At 35.9% G+C, this 17,500-nt stretch overlaps 1 protein-coding gene and 1 long non-coding RNA gene across 4 annotated transcripts in view; one reads left to right on the top strand and one right to left on the bottom strand.

The window, feature by feature from the left end:
- flnba (filamin B a) overlaps positions 1-17,500 on the top strand; it is a 167,357-nt gene that overhangs the window by 97,342 nt on the left and 52,515 nt on the right. For all 3 annotated transcript variants that reach the window (XR_015501726.1, NM_001440724.1, NM_001440723.1), the window contains 10 exon segments: positions 222-345; positions 443-603; positions 1,282-1,372; positions 2,479-2,648; positions 2,756-2,873; positions 4,333-4,589; positions 7,109-7,706; positions 14,462-14,635; positions 16,164-16,326; positions 16,509-16,669. Coding sequence is in view for 2 of the 3 variants with exons in the window: in NM_001440724.1 (NP_001427653.1) it covers positions 222-345; positions 443-603; positions 1,282-1,372; positions 2,479-2,648; positions 2,756-2,873; positions 4,333-4,589; positions 7,109-7,706; positions 14,462-14,635; positions 16,164-16,326; positions 16,509-16,669 (2,017 nt within the window). In the remaining variant the exon portion in view is untranslated.
- Positions 11,289-13,500, bottom strand: LOC147834916 (uncharacterized). The gene is made up of 2 exons (XR_015503079.1): positions 11,852-13,500; positions 11,289-11,532 (listed from the first exon to the last, which is right to left on the bottom strand). It is a non-coding gene; the product is annotated as an uncharacterized LOC147834916 (long non-coding RNA).

Raw genomic sequence — 17,500 nt, 5'->3', positions numbered from 1 at the left:
TAGATTAGAATACATTAAAAACACACACATTATGAAAAGCCAAAAAAGCACAATCTCAATTTATCCTGCATTGTCTCTCCTTAAATATACTAACCAAATCCTCACCATGCACACTAAAATTCACCAAACTTGAATGTGTAATTGTGTTTTAGCTGTGTTCTTCAATCTCTATGTGTATTACATGTACTCAGATTAACATAGGTGAGGCTTTATTCCTGTAGGTGAATGTGGGCAAGGGAAGTCATCCTCATAAAGTGAAGGTGTTTGGTCCTGGAGTGGAGAAAACAGGACTGAAGGCTCATGAACCCACACACTTCACTGTAGACTGCACTGAAGCTGGAGAAGGTAACACACACACACACACACACTCTGTGTGCACAAATCAGTTTAATAATAATTTATTTCATGCATCAGTCTCACACACACACAACTTTTTTTTAAGGGGATGTGAGTGTTGGAATCAAGTGTGAAGCCAATGTAATCAGCGGACAAGAAGAGGATGTGGATTTTGACATCATTCCCAATGCCAACGACACTATTACTGTTAAATATATTCCTCCTGGAGCCGGACGACTCGTTATTAAAGTCCTGTTCACTGATCAGGTCAGTCCACGTTTCAATAATTGCGAATATGGTGTTTTTATTTTAAATTATTTTGTTTGGGTCATTCAATTAACTGTCATAAATTGTCATAATAATAATAATATTAATGTTATTACAGTTTATTTTTGCTATTATTATTATTCCTATTATTATTATTTTAATGATTTTTGTTTACTGTTTATTATTTTTGTTGTTATTATTTTATCATTTTATTGTTGTTGTTACTATTTATTATTATTATTTGTTTATTATTATTATAATTATTATTATTATTATTAAATTATGAATTTTTAGCCATTCATTTTACTTGTAGTTCAAATCGAGTCGAAAAATTGCCTAATCAGTTTTTTAATTTAGTTATATATTTAGTTATTTGAATAGGGAAATTTGTTTATTTTTTTTATGTATTTGAAAGTTTTATTTTTGTCTTAATAAAATATTTAATGATGGGCATATTTAGTTTTATTATCGATTTTATTTACATTTTTTTATTAAACTGGTCATTAAATAAAAATAATCATTAATCGTTTATAACTAAATATTTGCAAGATATTCTGTTGGGTGACTTAGACCATCAAATGTTGCAATTAAAAAAATATATATAATTATTTAGTTATTAAACAGTTAACGTTAGAGTCTTTTCAAAATCATGTGTTCATTTAAAATGATCCATTTTAGGAAATTCCGGTCAGTCCATTCCGTGTTAAAGTGGATCCGTCTCACGACGCCTCTAAAGTCAAAGCAGAGGGACCAGGAATCGCACGAGCAGGTTTGTTGATCAATCATCTAATGATCTCTGTTTTATTGGTGTTTTGATATTTGACTTTGGCTGTGATTTGGTCTTTTATTTAAGTTCTGGCTGTGCTTTGATCTTTTATTGTAGCTGTGCTTCGATCTCAGATTTTTGCTCTGCTTTGAATTTTGTTTTTTGCTGTGTTTTGATCTTTGATTTTGGCTGTGCTTTGATCTTTGTCTTTTACTGTGCTTTGATCTTTGGTTTTTGCTGTGCTTTGATCTTTGATTTTGGCTGTGCTTTGATCTTAGATTTTTAGCTGTGATTTGATTTTGTCTGCTTTGATCTTTTATTTTTGCTGTGCTTTGATGTTTAATTTGGTCTGTGCTTTGACCTTTGTTTTTTTGCTGTGCTTTGAGCTTTGGTTTTTGCTTTACTTTGATCTTTAATTTTAGCTGTGCTTTGGTCTTTGATTTTGGCTGTGCTTTGATTTCAGCTGTGCTTTGATTTCAGCTGTGCTTTGATTTAGGCTGTGCTTTGATCTTTGATTTTTGGCTGTGCTTTGATTTCAGCTGTGCTTTGATCTTTTATTTTAGCTGTGCTTTGATGTTTGATTTGGTCTGTTCTTTGACCTTTGTTTTGTGCTGTGCTTTAATTAGTTTTTTTACTGTGCTTTAAGCTTTGGTTTTTGCTTTACTTTGATCTTTAATTTTAGCTGTGCTTTGGTCTTTGATTTCGGCTGTGCTTTGATTTTAGCTGTGCTTTGATCTTTGATTTTGGCTGTGCTTTGATCTTCATTGAAATTTTGGTTGTGCTTAGATATTTTATTTTGACTTTCCCTGTGCTTTGATCTTTGATTTTGGCTGTGCTTTGATTTCGGCTGTGCTTTAATCTTTGATTTTGGTTGTGCTTTGATCTTTTATTATGATTTTGGCAGTGTTTCGATCTTTAATTTTGACTGGCTGTGTTTTGATCTTCATTAAAATTTTGATTGTGCTTTGATCTTCAATTTTAACTTTGGCTGTGTTTTGAACTTTGATTTCAGCTGTCCTTTGATATTTGATCTTTGATTTTGGCTGTCTTTTGACTGTATTTTGATATTTTTTTGAGTCTTTAAATGTTTCCATTTTTTGTATCATCAGGTGTGGAGAGTGGAAAACCAACACACTTCACAGTTTACACTAAAGGAGCAGGTAAAGCTCTGCTGGATGTGCAGTTTTCTGGCCCAAATAAAGCACAACCTGTCCAAGACTTCGAGATCATTGATAACTATGACTATTCCTATACTGTCAAGTACACACCAGTCCAGCAGGTAGAGATCTGACACGTGTTTAGTAGTAGTTCAAACCAATGAAATTGGCAAATTAGACATCTTGTGGAATTTATCTTCTGGCTTGATCATTCTGGTCTTCATTTCAGGGAGAGATGGTGATAACAGTAAGCTACGGTGGAGACCCGATTGCTAAAAGCCCCTTCGCTGTCGGTGTCGCAGCTCCACTCGACCTTAGCAAGATTCAAGTGGATGGCCTGGAAAACCGTATGTGGTTTTGTTTTATTTGTCAATTTTATTCATTTAATTTTGATTTAATTCATTTAAATAATTTTATTTATTTATTTGTTTGTTTGTTTGTTTGTTTGAACCCAAGATCCAAGCATAATATATGTTTGTTTCTTGAAATAATATAATAAGTAACATCTAAAAAAAAAGCTATATTTATATTATTTACCAATTATAATAATATTACAAAAAAACTATTATAACAATATTAAAATGTTAGTTTAATTTTACCTTGTTATATATTTATTTTAGTTTCTGGTTAGTTAGCAAGCTAATTTTTCCCCCAATTCTTTTAATGCAATATCCACGTTGATTGCCAGTGAAGACATTATATTTAAGGCCCTAACATGCACCTTTCGCAATAAGGTGCAAAATGTGTTTGGCCTGATTTGTTGTTATTTTCAGACCAGCGCAACCCTAATTTTCCCATTTTGCGCCACGTTGTTTAAATAGCAAATCCATTTGAGCCACTTTGTGGACTCATGGGTGTGTCGGTCTAGAAAGAAGGTGTGTAAGGCAAAATGTTGGCGCGTTGCTATTTTAAGCATCACCATATGGGCATAAGAACAGGATGTGTGTTTGTATATAACTTTTTGACCACACTTTGTTATTATTGTTCATTTATTCATTTGCTGGAAATTACAACTGAATTTAGAAATAGTTTTGAAACAAATCTTTATGCTTAACAAACAAAGTTAAATATGTAGGCTAATGAATGTCTTCAGTTTATTTCACTAAAGTAAAGGAGTAAAGTAGAGAGTAAAAGTAAAGAGGCCGAATGGAGAAGGCTCGTTCTTTATTCTCGTGCTGCAGATGCTGTGATTAATTGTTTTCATGCTAGAGAAGCGTTCATTTTTTCTACAAAGTCTGCTATGTAAATAGAAAATGCACCATGGCGCAACGCAATCGACTCTTAAAGGGAATGAGAGATGAGACTCTGATTGGTTTAATGCATGTTATGCTCAAAACACACCCAGAAATCATTAGGAGAATAAGCACAACCCTGTTAGACCATGCGGCGAGGCATAGACCGTATTTTTCCGTCCTTAAAATAGCAATGCGGATTCAGACATGCCCTTAATGCTTAAGCTCCATGTGCTTTAGACTTTGCAAATATATCAATAAAATAAGGCCCTTAATGTTTGTTAGTTAAAATATATTTAGTTCTAAGTATAGTTTAATCCAACATTGTACTAGATGGCATTGTAAATTGTGGTGATTAAATTATTCAAATATATTTTATTTGTTTGTTTTTTTATTATTGAATGTATCATTTATGTATTATGCACTTATTTATTTATATATATACATATATATTTATTTTTTAATTATTATTATTTATACATTAATTTGTATATTAATAAATTTTTTCTTGCTATTTAATTAATTTGATTAATTTTATTTGTTAAATAATCACCATTTAATATTAATTTTCCAGGAGTACAAGTTGGTGAGGATCAAGAGTTTGCTGTTGGTACTAGAGGAGCAGGTGGGCAAGGCAAACTGGAGGTCAAGGTTACCAGTCCGTCAGGGAAATCTGTGCCCTGCTTGGTGGAGCCTGGTAAAGCAGGCAGTCTGGTCAAATACATCCCTAAAGAGGAGGGTGTTTACATGGTGGAGCTGCTCTATGATGGGCATCTGGTGCCCGGAAGCCCCTTTCCTGTGGAAGCCATGTTGCCTCCAGATCCCAGCAAGGTATAGTCAAAAGAAAGCATGATTCAGCTTTTATAAAAAAATGTATGGCTTTTTTTACATTCATATTTTTGGCTGTTTTTTTTTTTGCTCTTTTTCTTATTTTGTCTGTTGTTTTATTTTGACTGTCTTTTGATCTTTAATTTTGATATTGACTGTATTTTGATCTGCAAAATGTTTGTATAACAAAAATACAGTGTGTTTGCTACTCTGATTGAATTTAGACATAAATGTTGATTAAATTTAAAGTATTTGGGGCATGAATATTATAAGTAACTAATTAGGTTATCTTAAAATGAACAGTAACCCTTTTCAGTAAATAATTTAATTACAGTAACTAATTACTTTTAAAATTTCAAGTTACTATTTACTATGTAAACTAGTTACAAGTTACAACTAGTTACTTTCTCAATCATACAATTGATCACAGTAACTTAATTTAATTTGCAAACCATAAGCAATTTAATTACAGTAACTTTATACTTTGTAAGACGCAAGTAATTTACAGTAATTAGTTATTTATAAATCATTAGCAATATATTTACATTACTTTTGTAAGCCACAAGCATCTTGTTTACAGTAACTAGTTCTTTGTAAAACTTAAAGGTTCCATATACTGCATTGCTTTAATAAGTGAAATTGTTCTCTGGTATCTACATTATAGGTTTATGGCTATGGTAAGTAAAAAAATCTCTAGAAACAGTTTTATAAGCTCGTTTGTTACTCCATAAAATACCAATAGAATCAGAAGGTCTTGATTGACCATATATGGATCGTGTCATGAATATTAATGAGCTCCGCTCTGACGTGTTGCTCTCACACACACATACATACACTGTATGATGAACAAGGACAAATATAAGCCTAATCAGAGTGTAACGTTAACCTATTTTGCTCACGAGATGTGGTTAAAGGCAAAATTCTAATTAAACTTGACAAAAGAGAATGATAGAGATGGTATCGCATTGTATTTTTAAGCTATAATGTCAAAGAAAACCAGGATTTAATATAATCTGCTCGAACATATGAGCATGAGTGATTTGACATGATTCGGCATCACACGTTTGTTGAAACATACGCTTCAAATTTTGCAATAAACACAATTAATTAACAAAAGATGCAATTAAACATGCCTTATGCCTCTTATGAATAAATGTATAATCTGTAAATCTTGCATTTTGCTTCCTGAAGCACATGTCTTGTGCAGCCGTTGCCCGGTGATGCATAATAAGCAATCTGCGGTTGCGTTTTTAAAATAAAAGTCCCATATACTTAGTAAGTTAAATATAAGGTTTAAAATAACTAATGGAGGGAAACTATCATTGTTTTCTCACGAGAAAGTGTTGCTGCTTATCAAATACAGCCTGTGGTGTGCATATTAATGATCTCAAAGCTACACGAGTCTGGGTTCTCTTGATGACGTCATATCTGGATGAACAACCTAAAGTAATCACACATGCAAATGTGGAGTGCCTGGCCCATGATTCTTGTAACAGTTTGTCTTGTCTTCTGATTGGCCTGTTGTCCACTGGGGTTTTACACTCGTGGAATTTACATAACAAGTAAACAATTGTTTCTGAGGCTCATGGTATGCCCATTTGCATATACTGATCTCTTATTATTCTACTAGGCCTTGGTATACCCAGATTTTCATTATCGGCCACCTTTAAGTATTTTATTACAGTAACAAGTTTCTTTACGGTTACTAATACATTTTTTTATTTTTTTTTACTAATTATTAACTTTTTTTTACGTCTTTACACCTAGCACTGATTCTTTTTTGTTTATGTATGTAGATTACTCTTTGTGTTGGAGTATTTAACATGCTGTTATGCTAGAAACATTTCAAATGCAAGTCTGACAATTGTTACGAACCCCAGTTTTTTAAGGATCGTCTAGGGAAGGGGTTAGCAACATAAAAGGACACAGAAACCAGAAATACAATTCTCTATTTATTTATAGACCAGAATATAGGTGTCCTAATTAATTAAGGTGGCAACAGAAATATAAATCATTGGTTAAACAATATCCAAGTCAAAGCAATTACTTAAACAAACAAACAAAACATAAATCATAAAGAAAATATTGATAAAAAACATAGATCAAAGAAACGGCACAACACCAGCATGGCTCCTCAGCAGCGGCTGCACAAGACGCGCACAGAAGTTTCGGACCTTCATCAGGGCAAGATACGGAGAGATTCTCAGCAAGTACGGGTCATACTCTCTAAAGAGAGACAAGATCGCGAGGATCAGTCAGACGCGCTGGAAATCGAGAGCCACCCCGACACACACTCAGCTTCGGTTTATAAAGGCGACCAGCCGAATTAGCGGCAGGAGCAAGGCGGAGCCAGCCTCAAAGAAAAGAAAAAGCAATTAGTAAAACAATCTCCACCACGACACAAAATTACTTAGAATAATAATAATAATAATAATAATAAAGAAGGAAGGCTAAATAAAGAATAAACCGTGGCACAAGGAAGTATTGTATTTGTATTTAATAACATACATTTCTCTGCACAGGTCAAGGCGTTCGGTCCGGGACTGAAGGGTGGTCTTGTTTCAAGTCCTGCTGAGTTCACCATCGACACTAAAGGCGCAGGAACCGGTGGTCTCGGCCTCACCGTTGAGGGTCCGACCGAAGCCAAAATCGAGTGCTCTGATAACGGCGACGGCACTTGCTCCGTGTCGTACCTTCCCACAGAACCTGGAGAATATCTGGTCAATATCCTCTTCGAGAACGTCCACATTCCTGGATCACCTTTCCACGCCGACGTCCAGTACCCGTTTGATCCCACTAAAGTGTTAGCGTCAGGCTCAGGCCTAAAACGAGGAAAAGTTGGCGAAGTCAGTGTGTTAAATGTGGACTGCACCACAGCCGGACCGGGACTGCTGACGCTGGACGCCGAGTCTGATTCTGGAGTCAAGGCTAAGACGGAGGTTTTGGATAATAAAGACGGGACGTACACGGTCACTTATATCCCGCTGACTGCAGGCATGTACACATTACAGCTGAAATACGGAGGAAAGAGCGTTCCCAGCTTCCCTGCTAAAGTGAAAGTGGATCCGGCTGTGGATACTAGCAGAGTGAAGGTGTTCGGGCCAGGAGTCGCTGGAGAAGGTATTGATTAGGCCTGTCAGTAACCAATATATCCACTTATAGCATGACTGCAATACTTTTGAGTGTTATATAGATTCAGGCGTTAGACAATGAAACAGAAACTCCAGGTTTTAAAGCTCAATAATTCATTAGTATGGTGTAGATCCTCCTTTTTGCAGCCAATACAGCATGATTTCATCTTGGGGAATGGCAGATAATAGGCCTGCACAGCAGCCAGTGGGATTTTGAGCCATTCCTCTTGCAGAATAGTGGCCAAGTCACTACATACTCACTCCCTCCACTCAGTCCTCCAAAATACCTCAAAGTGCTCAATAATATTGAGCTCTGGTGACTGTGCAGGCCATGGGAGAAACGTGCTGTGTGTATTAATGCATTATCATCCTGATACACACCACCACCTTTAGTATACAAAGTTTGACCATTGGGTTCACATGGTCCTCTAGAATGGTTTGGTAGTCTTTGGCATTGACCCAGCGGCCATCTAGCACAAGTGCTGAGCCTGGGGAATGCCATGATATTGCAGCCCGAACCATCACTGATCCACCTAAATGCTTTATTCTGGGGATGCAAGAGTCTGGGTGGTACACTTCTTTGGGGCTAATCCACAGTGTAACTCACCTGTGATACCTGTGATGCAGGTGGAGGAAAACCTTTCCTGACTCGCTCATTTAAAACATCCCAAAGTGGCTCAATCATGTTTAAGTCTGGTGACTGTGCAGGCCATGGGAGATGTTCAACTTCACTTTCATGTTCATCAAACCACTCTGACACCAGTCTTACTGTGTGTATTAGTGCATTATCATCCTGATACATGACACCACATTCAGTATACAATGTTTGAAACATTGGGTGCACATGGTCCTCTAGAATGCTTTCTGTTGTCCTTGACAATGACCCAGCGGCCATCTAGCACAAGTATTGAGCCCAGGGAATGCCATGATATTGCAGCCCAAACCATCACTGATCCTTCACTCTGGGGATGCAACAGTCTGGGTGGTACGCTTCTTTGGGGCTTCTCCACACCGTAACTCACCTGTGATGCTGGTTAAAGAGAACGTTTTCTGACTCGCTCCTCTAAAACACCCCAAAGTGGCTCAATAATATTTTGATTTGGGTACTGTGCAGGCCACGGGAAATGTTCAACTTCACTTTCATGTTCATCAAACCTCTCTGTCACCAGTCTTGCTGTGTGTCTTAGCGCATTGTCATCCTGATACATGCCACCGCCTTTAGGATACAAAACTTATGCCCTAGTGCAGGGGTGGCCAATCCTGTTCCTGGAGAGCCACCTTCCTGCAGATTTCAGTTGCAACCCATAATCAACACACCTGCCTGTAATTATCACGTGGTGTTCAGGTCCTAATTAATTGGTTCAGGTGTGTTTGATGTGGGTAGCAACTGAAATCTGCAGAAAGGTAACTGTCCAGGAACAGGATTGGCCCCCCCTTCCCTATTGGGTGCACATGGTCGTCCAGAATGTTTTGGTAGTCCTTGGCAGTGACCCAGCGCCCATTTAGCACCAGTATTGAGTCCAGTGCAGCAACGTCCAGACTTGGCCCTGGAGGGCCGGTGTCCTGCAAAGTTTAGTTTCAACCCCAATCAGACACAGCTGGCCTAGCTAATCAAGCTCTTACTAGGCTTTCTAGAAACATTCTTGCAGGTGTGTTGAAGCAAGTTGGAACTAAAATGTGCAGGACACCGGCCCTCCAGGACCGAGTTTGGACACCCATGGCCTTGTAAATGCCATGATATTGCAACCCAAACCATCACTGATCCACCCCCATGCTTCACTGTGGGGATGCAACAGTTTGGGTGGTACGCTTCTTTGGTGCTTCTCCACACTGTAACTCACCTGTGATCCTGGTGGAGAAAAACATTTCCTGACTCGCTCCTTAAACACCCCAAAGTGCTCAATAATTTTTCGATCTTGGTACTGTGCAGGCTATGGGAGATCTTCAACTTCACTTTCATGTCCATCAAACCTCTGTCACCAGTCTTGTTGTGTGTCTTAGCGCATTATCATCCTGATACATGCCACCGCCTTTAGGATACAAAACTTATGCCCTAGTGCAGGGGTGGCCAATCCTGTTCCTGGAGAGCCACCTTCCTGCAGATTTCAGTTGCAACCCATAATCAACACACCTGCCTGTAATTATCACGTGGTGTTCAGGTCCTAATTAATTGGTTCAGGTGTGTTTGATGTGGGTAGCAACTGAAATCTGCAGAAAGGTAGCTCTCCAGGAACAGGATTGACCACACCTGCCCTAGTGGGTGCACATGGTCCTCCAGAATGTTTTGGTAGTCCTTGGCAGTGAGCCAGCGCCCATTTAGCACCAGTATTGAGTCCAGTGCAGCAACGTCCAGACTCGGCCCTGGAGGGCCGGTGTCCTGCAAAGTTTAGTTTCAACCCCAATCAGACACAGCTGGCCTAGCTAATCAAGCTCTTACTAGGCTATCTAGAAACATTCTTGCAGATGTGTTGAAGCAAGTTGGAGCTAAAATCTGCACGACACCGGCGCTCCAGGACCGAGATTGGACACCCCTTTCCTAGGGAATGCCATGAGATTGCAACCCGATCCATCACTGATCCACCTAAATGCTTCACTCTCGGGATGCAACAGTCTGGGTGGTACGCTTCTTTGGGGCTTCTCCACACTGTAACTCACCTGTGATGCAGGTGGAGGAAAACCTTTCCTGACTCACTCATCTAAAACACCCCACAGTGGCTCAATAATGTTTAAGTCTGGTGACTGTGCAGGCCATGGGAGATGTTCTACTTTCATGTCCATCAAACCTCTCTGTCTCCAGTCTTGCTGTGTGTATTGGGGCATCATCATCCTGATACACGCCACTGTGATGCACACCATAATGTTTGACCTATTGGGTGCACATGGTTCTCTAGAATGCTTCAGTTGTCCTGGGAAGTGACCCATATAGCACGAGCATTGAGCCTCGGGAATGCCAATTGAGCCTAATGGTATGCCTCTTTGGGGCTTCTCCACACTGTAACTCTTTCCGGATGTGGGAAAGACAGTGAAGGTGGACTCATCGGAGAACAATACATGTTTCACATTGTCCACAGCCAAAGATTTTCGCTGCTGTCAGTTTCTTCCTTAAATATCAAGACAAAATTGGGTTACAAATATGGAATTTTAATTGTTCCGATTAACATTTAACATCAAAAATAAAAATATCACCAACACACCATTATAAAAGATGAAAAATGCTCTGAAAATGAACCACAAGTCAACTCTTTCACAAATATGTAACATGGTCTCCGAATATGGCTAATAGTTTAGCATTTGTGGATGTGATTTCACCAGTTTTACTGACGTATTTTGGCACAGATGTTTTTAGGGAACTGTTATCAGTGGTCGACTCTGATTGGCTAGTGAGAATGTGATTGACAGTTCTCCTGCATGTACAGTGTTGTGCATAATTCTGTATACAGTACAATAATTCAATGTAGAATGGCACAAATATAATTCAATATAAAAGCACTAGGTCATGCTAGCTTCTGAAAACATGTTTGTCTTTGGATTGGCTTCATGGCTCACTGAACTTTCCTCCCATTCCTTTTGATTTCATAACCAAATCTGTTTAAAGAGATGTTTATATGGAGGCATTCATGTGTAGTCGTGCTCTAAATGACGTAATTAAGCCAAGCCACTCTTTCTTTCTTTTCAGTTAGGTTATAAAGAGTGGCGTCTCTCAGACTAGTAAGAAAAAAGCATCTAAATTAAACGTTTCATTTTATCACACTTTAACTGTTTGCTTGCGTTTACTCTTGCAAGATTTTATTTTGTAGAAATATGCTAATTATCCCCTTTATTTAAAGGGACAGTTCACCCACAAATGAAAACTCAGTCATCATTTACTCGTCCTCTACTTTTTTCAAACCTGTTTGAGTTTCTTTTTTGTGTTGAAAAGCAAGGAAGATATTCTGAGGAATGTAAGGGGAATATAGACTTCATAGACTGCAAGTGTTTGTTTTTTTTATTCCTCATTGATTTTAATGGCTGCTTTTCCTCTAACATTGTTCAAAGTATCTTCTTTTGTGTTTAACAGGAAAAAAACTAATCAGAAAAGTTTTGAACCACTTGAGTGTGAGTAAATGATGAAAATGATTAAATTATTGGGTGAACTGTCCCTTTAAGTGTTGTACCATTTTCACAGGTAAAATGCAATTTTGAACCATATTAGTATGCTTTTTCATATTTATTAGCTATGACTATCTTCACTGTGGATGCCCCAGCTTTGTCTAAAGTTCCCGTTAACTTAAATGTATTGAAATAACAACATGACATTTTAAAAACATGTCAAATAACACTAAAAATATAGAAATATGACATTTATAAATAATTTCAATGTTATTGTGTGTGCATTTTACTACTAATAACACTGAATTCTGGTCCAAACTCAATAGATAAGTGTAAACTAGTGCTTTGCTTCTTTTTTTCACTTTCCAAACTCCACACGAAAGGAAAAAAAAAACTAGCAAGAATTAATGAACGTATGTACTATTTTAGTGGCTGCGATGACCCTGTATTATAGTACACATCTTTTCAGAACAAGATTGTCGACTTGACACTGGAAAATGCTGCATTAATTGTCCCTTTAAAAAGTTGAAGTCAAAATTATTCGCCCTCATGTGAATTTTTTCCCCGAATATTTCCCAAATGATGTTTAACAGATTCAGGAATTATTTTTTACTGTATTTCCTATTATATTACTTATTTGTTTAATTTCGACTTGAATAAAAGCAGTTTTAATTTTTTTTTTAAACACGTTTTGAGGTCAATATTATTAGCCACAGGGCTTTGTTCTTGGGCCACTTCTCTTCTCCATCTACACAACATCTCTAGGACCAGTCATCCAGAAACATGGATTCTCCTACCACTGCTGTGCTGATGATACCCAGCTATACCTCTCTTTTCACCCTGATGATCTCTCGGTTCCAGCTCGCATCTCAGCCTGCCTGTCAGACATTTCACACTGGATGAGAGATCATCATCTTCAGTTTAACCTCGTGAAAATAGAAATGCTTGAAGTTTCTGCCAACCCGACTCTACATCACAACTTTTCAATCCAGATGGATGGGGCAACCATTACTGCATCCAAAATGGTGAAAAGCCTTGGAGTAACGATTGATGACCAACTAAACTTCTCTGACCAAACTTCTAGAACTGCTCGATCTTGCAGATTCGCACTCTATAACATCAGAAAGGTCCGACCCTTCTTATCTGAACATGCAGCTCAACTCCTTGTTCAAGCTCTTGTTCTCTCCAGACTGGACTATTGCAACTCTCTACTAGCGGGGCTTCCAGCTGACTCTATCAAACCTCTTCAGCTGCTTCAGAACGCAGCAGCAAGAGTGGTCTTTAATGAACCTAAAAGAGCACATGTCACTAGGCTACTCATCCGTTTGCACTGGCTGCCAGTTGCTGCTCGCATCAAATTCACAGCTCTGATGTTTGCTTACTAAGCGACTTCTGGCTTTGCTCCTACTTATCTGCTCTCACTTCTGCAGATGTATGTGCCCTCCAGAAACTTGCGTTCTGTTAATGAACGTCGCCTCGCGGTTCCATCCTAAAGAGGGAAGAAATCACTTTCCCCAACTCTCGCATTCAATCTGCCCAGTTGGTGGAATGAACTCCCTAAATGCATCAGAACAGCAGAGTCACTCACTGTCTTTCAAGAAACGACTAAAAACTCAACTATTTAGTCTCCACTTTCCTTACTAATCTGCAATTGCCTCTCTGGTTCTACCACTAACTGTATTACTACTACTACAAAAAAAAAAAAAAAAAAAAAAAATATATATATATATATATATATATATATATATATATATATATATATATATATATATATATATATATATATATATATATATATAAATATATATATATATATATATATATATATATATATATATATATATATATATATATATAATATATAAATATATATATATATATATATATATATATATATATATATATATAATATATAAATATATATATATATATATTTATATATATATATATATTATATATAAATATATATATATATATATTTATATATATATATATATATATATATATATTATATATATATATATATATATATAATATATATATATATATATATATTATATATATATATATATATATATATATATATATATATATATATAAATATATATATATATATATATATAATATATATAATAAATAAATATATATATATATATATATATATTTATTTTTTTTTTTATATAAATTATATATATATATATAATTTAATTATTTATTTAATTACTAATCTTACACTTTACACACCAGAAAACTTGCCTACAGCACTTATTCATTGCTGCTCTTATAGTTGTGTAAATTGCTTCCTTGTCCTTATTTCTTAGTCGCTTTGGATAAAAGCGTCTGCTAAATGACTAAATGTAAATTTAGCCCTTTAGGCATGACATTTTTTTCGATTGTCTACAGCAGGGGTCACCAATCTCGGTCCTGGAGGGCCGGTGTCCCTGCAGGGTTTAGCTCCAACTTGCCTCAACACACCTGCCTGGATGTTTCAAGTATACCTAGTAAGACCTTGATTAGCGTGTTCAGGTGTGTTTGATTAGGGTTGGAGCTAAAATGTGCAGGACACCGGCCCTCCAGGAACAAGTTTGGTGACCACTGGTCTACAGAATAAAACCGCTGTTATACAATGACTCGCTTTTTCTCTCTGGATTGCAGGTGTTTTTAGAGAAGCTACGACTAGCTTCACTGTGGATGCCCGGGCTTTGTCTAAAGTTGGCGGGGAACACATTAAAGCTGATGTAAAAAACCCTTCGGGCGCTACTACAGACTGCATCATCCAGGACAACAGCGACGGCACTTATAATGTTGAATATACTCCATTTGAGAACGGTACAATGCACAACATCCTACTTAATGCTCTGCTTATGGTCTGTCAATCAGATCTAATTTATTCACAATTGGCTGCTTTTTCACTACAAACGCTGGATAATGTTTGTATTCATGCACTTGGCAGGTGACGGGAATGCAAGCTATACATTTAGCCAGTTCATGCATTCTGTTGGATTAAAACCCATCATGTTATGTCTGTAGGTCTTCTTTATTGATTGATTGATTATGGCAGGTTGCAACTTGCACAGGTAGTGTGCGCTTTGTGTGTTTTGAAGAACAGTAATAAAGCTTGCCAGAATATACAGCTAATTCAGACAGATTTATGATATGACGTTTTCAATGACAGCCCAACAGTGTAACTAAACCAAGAAACTATGGGAGATAACTTTTATTTTTTATTTTTAAAGCATTAGTGAATTATCTGTTTATTTATATATTTATTTATTTTAAATGCATTGGTCAATTATTTATTTATTTTTAAAGCTTTGGTCAATTATTTATTTATGTGTATATATATATAAATATATATATAAATATATATATATATATATATATATATATATATATATATATATATATATATATATATATATATATATATATATATATATATATATATATTTACTTGTTTTAAATGCATTGATCAATTGTTTATTTATATAATTATTTTAAAGCCTTAGTCTATTATCTGTTTATTTATTTATATATGTATTTATTTGAAGTACATTTATTTATTTGTTTATTTTAAATGCATTAGTCAAATTTTTTTTATTTAAAAGTATTGGTCAATTATCTGTTTATATATTTATCTATTTTAAATGCATTTTATTTATTTATTTAAATTCATTATTTGTTTATTTATTTTTTTAAATGCATTTTATTTATTTATTTTAAATGCATTGGTCAGTTATTTATGTATTTATTTATTTATTTATTTTAAATGCATTGGTCAAGTATTTATTTATTTATTTATTTATTTTTAAATGCATTACTCAGTTATTTATTTGTATATTTTTATTTATTTTAAATGCATTGGTCAATTATTTATTTATTTTAAATGCATTTGTTTTATTTATTTATTTTTAAATGCATTGGTCAATTATTTATTTGTATATTTTTATTTATTTTAAATGCATTGGTCAATTTATTTATTTATTTTAAAAACATCAGTCAATTATTTATTTAGTTGGTTGGTTGTTTGGTTAGTTTAGCTAGTTGGTTGGTTTGTTTAGTTAGTTTAAATGCATTGTTCAGCTTTGTTTTCATAAAAAAATACAAAAACATTTTATTCATTTATTTTTTAAAGAAACTCAGATTGGTTTTAAAAGATTGGAGGGACGGTAAATGATGACAGAATTTCCATTTTTGGGTACACTGCACCTTTAAAATGTGTAATTGATGAGATCAGGAAATGTGTTATTTGACCTCTTTTTTTCCCCCAAACTTTTTTTTAGATCATAAACAATCCTCTAAAAAGTAACTTGAAATCTTTCATTGATGCTGATTGTGTTTTGTCTGCTGGCTGTAGGAGTTCACAGTGTGGAGGTTTTGTATGATGAGTCTCCGGTTCCCAAGAGTCCGTTCCAGGTCGGGGTGGGTGAAGGTTGTGACCCCTCCCGTGTTCAGGCCCGGGGTCCTGGACTGGAGGAGGCCCTCACTGAGAAACCCAACAAATTCTCAATAGTCACCAGGTCAGAGCTCCACATCAATCCTACATTTGATCTGTATTTGCTATATATGGTATATATCCTGAGCTCCTAAAAACCACAGTTTTTTGTGTGTGTGCACGTACACTTGGTGAATAAAGCTCATTCTGATTGATGCTAAAACATACCATAAGATTGTCTAACCAGCTGTGATTTGATCTGTGCAGAGGAGCAGGTATTGGAGGTTTAGGAATAACTGTCGAAGGCCCATCCGAGTCTAAAATGTCCTGCAAAGATAACAAAGACGGCAGCTGTAATGTGGAATACACACCGTATGTTCCTGGACTCTACGATGTCAACATCACATATGGAGGACAACACATTCCAGGTACACACAGTACTCGTATTTTTCTTAAAGTTCAGAGCTGAAGAAAGCCTTACTGGAACTTTGAGAAGATGCACACTGCCTGTTTTTAAACTGCAAGTCTTTTTTTTATTTGATGTTTATTGTAAATGTTTATTTGAGTTCAGTCATGTAGAATTTCAAGTTACATTTGGTCAGTGTGGAGTCTCACATGATCTCACTATATACAAGCATGTGCAATTGTCGAGTGTATTATACAGTATATTACTATTTTTTTCGATTTAAAAAGATAAATGAAATAGATGGGGAAGCAAACAAAAGGAAAACTATTTACATCCAGGGTGAGAACGTGTCTTAATACAATTCATTCATTCAAAATATGACAAGCCCACACACCAGTGCTTTATTTGAGCCGAATCTTGCAGGGTACTGTTGCGGGAAATGTCAGATATTCATGTTTTGCGTTCTGGTATTCATTTTATTTCATACTTTTGAGTGGTAATTACCCGCATGTGTGTGTGTGTGTGTGTGTGTGTGTGTGTGTGTGTGTGTGTGTGTGTGTGTGTGTGTGTGAGAAAGAGAGAGAATATGAATAAATAACTTTCGACCAATCAGTTTTTGAAGTGGCACCCACTGTTCTAGTCCAAAAGTTCTAGCTTTGTGGCAGCCTGTTTAAAATGTATAAAAATCTTTATTAAAATGTTACTGTTATTAGTAGGGATGTAACGGTATTGTAAATACCGTCATACCGCAATATTAAATTTTTTCGATATTACCGAAGTCGCATGACTCGGTAAAACTATAGGTCTTCAGAGAAAATTTGCTCAGGCGATTGAAGCGAACGGGAGGTAGCTG

Source organism: Danio rerio, chromosome 11, assembly GCF_052040795.2.
Source record: "Danio rerio strain M-AB ecotype USA chromosome 11, GRCz13ab, whole genome shotgun sequence".
In the NCBI taxonomy this organism is placed as follows: domain Eukaryota; kingdom Metazoa; phylum Chordata; class Actinopteri; order Cypriniformes; family Danionidae; genus Danio; species Danio rerio.
Note: the sequence above shows the minus strand (reverse complement) of the source record. Positions and strands in the feature narration are given on the sequence as shown.